The following is a 2,369-nucleotide window of genomic DNA, read 5'->3' as shown; positions in this document are numbered from 1 at the left end:
CAGAAGCTCACAAATGTGAGTTCTGCTGCTCTATTGGCTGGATGAGGAAGAACATATTTCATAAGAACCCAAGAATAAACCAGCCTAAGGTGCGGCCAGTGTACCACCATTACCTAAATGAGAGGGAATGGTAAGAGACCGCAGGCTGAACTACCGGACAGACTTGGTGACAACCCGTTTTAATGCGGTAACTGGAGGGGAGGCTTCCACATCTGCTCCAGCAGACAAGGCCAAGATCCCGGTAGACAGTCACAATCCAGAAAGAAAGCTCCAGCTGAAGTGAAGGAGAATGACATTAAATTGAGACAAGCTCCTAGACACGAGGAAACCAAGGAGTGTAAAGCCACCTCACCTACAACATCAACTACCAACCAGGGCAGTCAGCAGGCAGCTTCACCTTCTTTTCCAACGAGAAAGATGAGCAGGTCCTCGAGCAGAAAGTTTAGCAAAGGGAAACGCCCATATCATATGGTAGAAAATGAAGGGAAGAAGCGGGAAATTCTAGGTAACATCCACCTTCTCTGTAGTATCAGGAGGGGAGTTTGAAGTATCTAGGAAAGTTTCGCGTGCCAATCAATCACCAAGGGAGAGGGGACAACAACAACTCAGTCCACTTCAACTGACCCTGCTAAGAAAACGACCAATACTGGTACAAACGTGGACAGGAAGAAAAAGATCCAGAAGCAGTGTAAGTGTCCAGTGGAGGATTGTCCAATGAAGATGTCAAAACTTAAACATCATGTTTTGTACACCCATGTCTCACCAGCCTTATTGGAGATGAAGTATCGTCTTGGAAATCCTGATACCAATAAGATGGGCATGGCTTTGGACCAGTTAGCTGAGTAGATTCTTGGTTCTGGGACAACTAAGGAAATGCTCTGGAATCCTTCATCTAAGATCATGATGAAGTAGCGAAAAAACCATCTTCTTCCAAACTGTCTGAAGAGTACCAACTACTGATGAAGCACCTGTATCTTTCCAATGGTTGGGAGGTTCCGGAAAAAATCATACTCAAGCCACCAAACTCACCAGCTGTTACTGTCAATTGGAGAATTATATCCATCTTGCTAAACAAGTGTATGATTGCTAAACTAATGTATGATTCTTTCTGGACGAGGAACCAGCAACAGCCATGATGTCTGAGGAAGATCTGGCAGAGATGAGAAGCCCAGATCAGCCAAACATTGGGGACACACGTAATCCACAGGAAAGCCACCAGTCAAATGCTACGATCCCAGTTCCTATGAATGAAATGGAGGCAGAGATACAGGAAATCGAAATTTTACCAGAGGCATGGGACTCACACGTCCACCTTGACCGCACAAGTAGATGCTTGTTGGGAAGGGATTGAAAGTATCATCAGATGAATTATTACAAGCACCAGATTTACCTATGCCAAAACATCAGGTGAAATCTATTCATGGAACTGAAGTTTATAGTGAGCTGGACCAGTATCCAACTGACGTCAACAGGAGTGAGAACTAAAAGATCGCACTGGGAGTACACCCAAAAGTTATCCAGCGATTGAATGAGGAGAGACTCCGAAGGCTGGGAGAACTAATCCTGTTACACCAAGTGATTGCCCTTGGAGAAATTGGATTGGACAGAATGACACCTTCAAGTAGCTGGAAGAGACAGGAAGAGACTCTCGTGCGGCTTCTAGAAGTAGGAATGCCGAGGAAGCCAATCATCATGCATATACGTGGCACCCATGCAGATAAGTACAGCATTGATGTCAGTGGCTGCGCCATGAAAATCATGCACCAATGTTGCGCACCCTTGCAGTGTGTACATCTACACTGTTTCACTGGCAATCGTTGGCTTGTACATCGCTGGATGAAGGCGTTCCCTAACATCTACTTTGGTTTCACTGGTCGAGTGGTGAAATTTTACAGTGTACAGAGGCAACCCTTACAGGAAGTCCCAGCAGACAGATTGCTGATCAAGACAGACTCCCCGTACTTCCCGTTTACACCGGAAGTGGATGTTAATACTCCTCATGATATCGGAGATGTCCCAGTAGCAGAAATCAGAGGAGTGTCCACCCATGAATTCCTGGGTATCACCATAGCCAACACCAGGTGCTTATATCAAATACAAGGCTAAACTCAGTCACCACCGTCGATAAGGTGGACAAATCTCATCTAACAAAGAACAATTTACTTTTAACAGTATATTTTAAGGGAATGTCTAATTCTATCTACTCGGAAAAAGACTTTCCTATCATCTTTCTCAGTGACTGACTATACTATATTACATTCCATCGCTGAGGAATAATTATAGAACAACAACCAGCGTTTGACGTCCATCACATTTCGTTGATTGGTACAATGACGACCAGCAAAAATAGAATGGAGGAGAATGTTGTG

The 2,369-nt window shown here is 44.5% G+C and overlaps 1 protein-coding gene across 1 annotated transcript; it reads left to right on the top strand.

The window, feature by feature from the left end:
- Window positions 1-1,608: 1,608 nt before the first annotated feature.
- Window positions 1,609-2,106, top strand: LOC139118839 (uncharacterized metal-dependent hydrolase YcfH-like). The gene has a single exon (XM_070682335.1). It carries the CDS (start codon window positions 1,609-1,611, stop codon window positions 2,104-2,106), a length of 498 nt encoding a protein of 165 aa, XP_070538436.1.
- The last annotated feature ends 263 nt before the right edge of the window (window positions 2,107-2,369 follow it).

Source organism: Ptychodera flava, chromosome 19, assembly GCF_041260155.1.
Source record: "Ptychodera flava strain L36383 chromosome 19, AS_Pfla_20210202, whole genome shotgun sequence".
NCBI classification, from domain to species: Eukaryota; Metazoa; Hemichordata; class Enteropneusta; family Ptychoderidae; genus Ptychodera; species Ptychodera flava.
The sequence above is the reverse complement of the archived record's forward strand: the minus strand, read 5'-3'. Positions and strand labels throughout refer to the sequence as shown.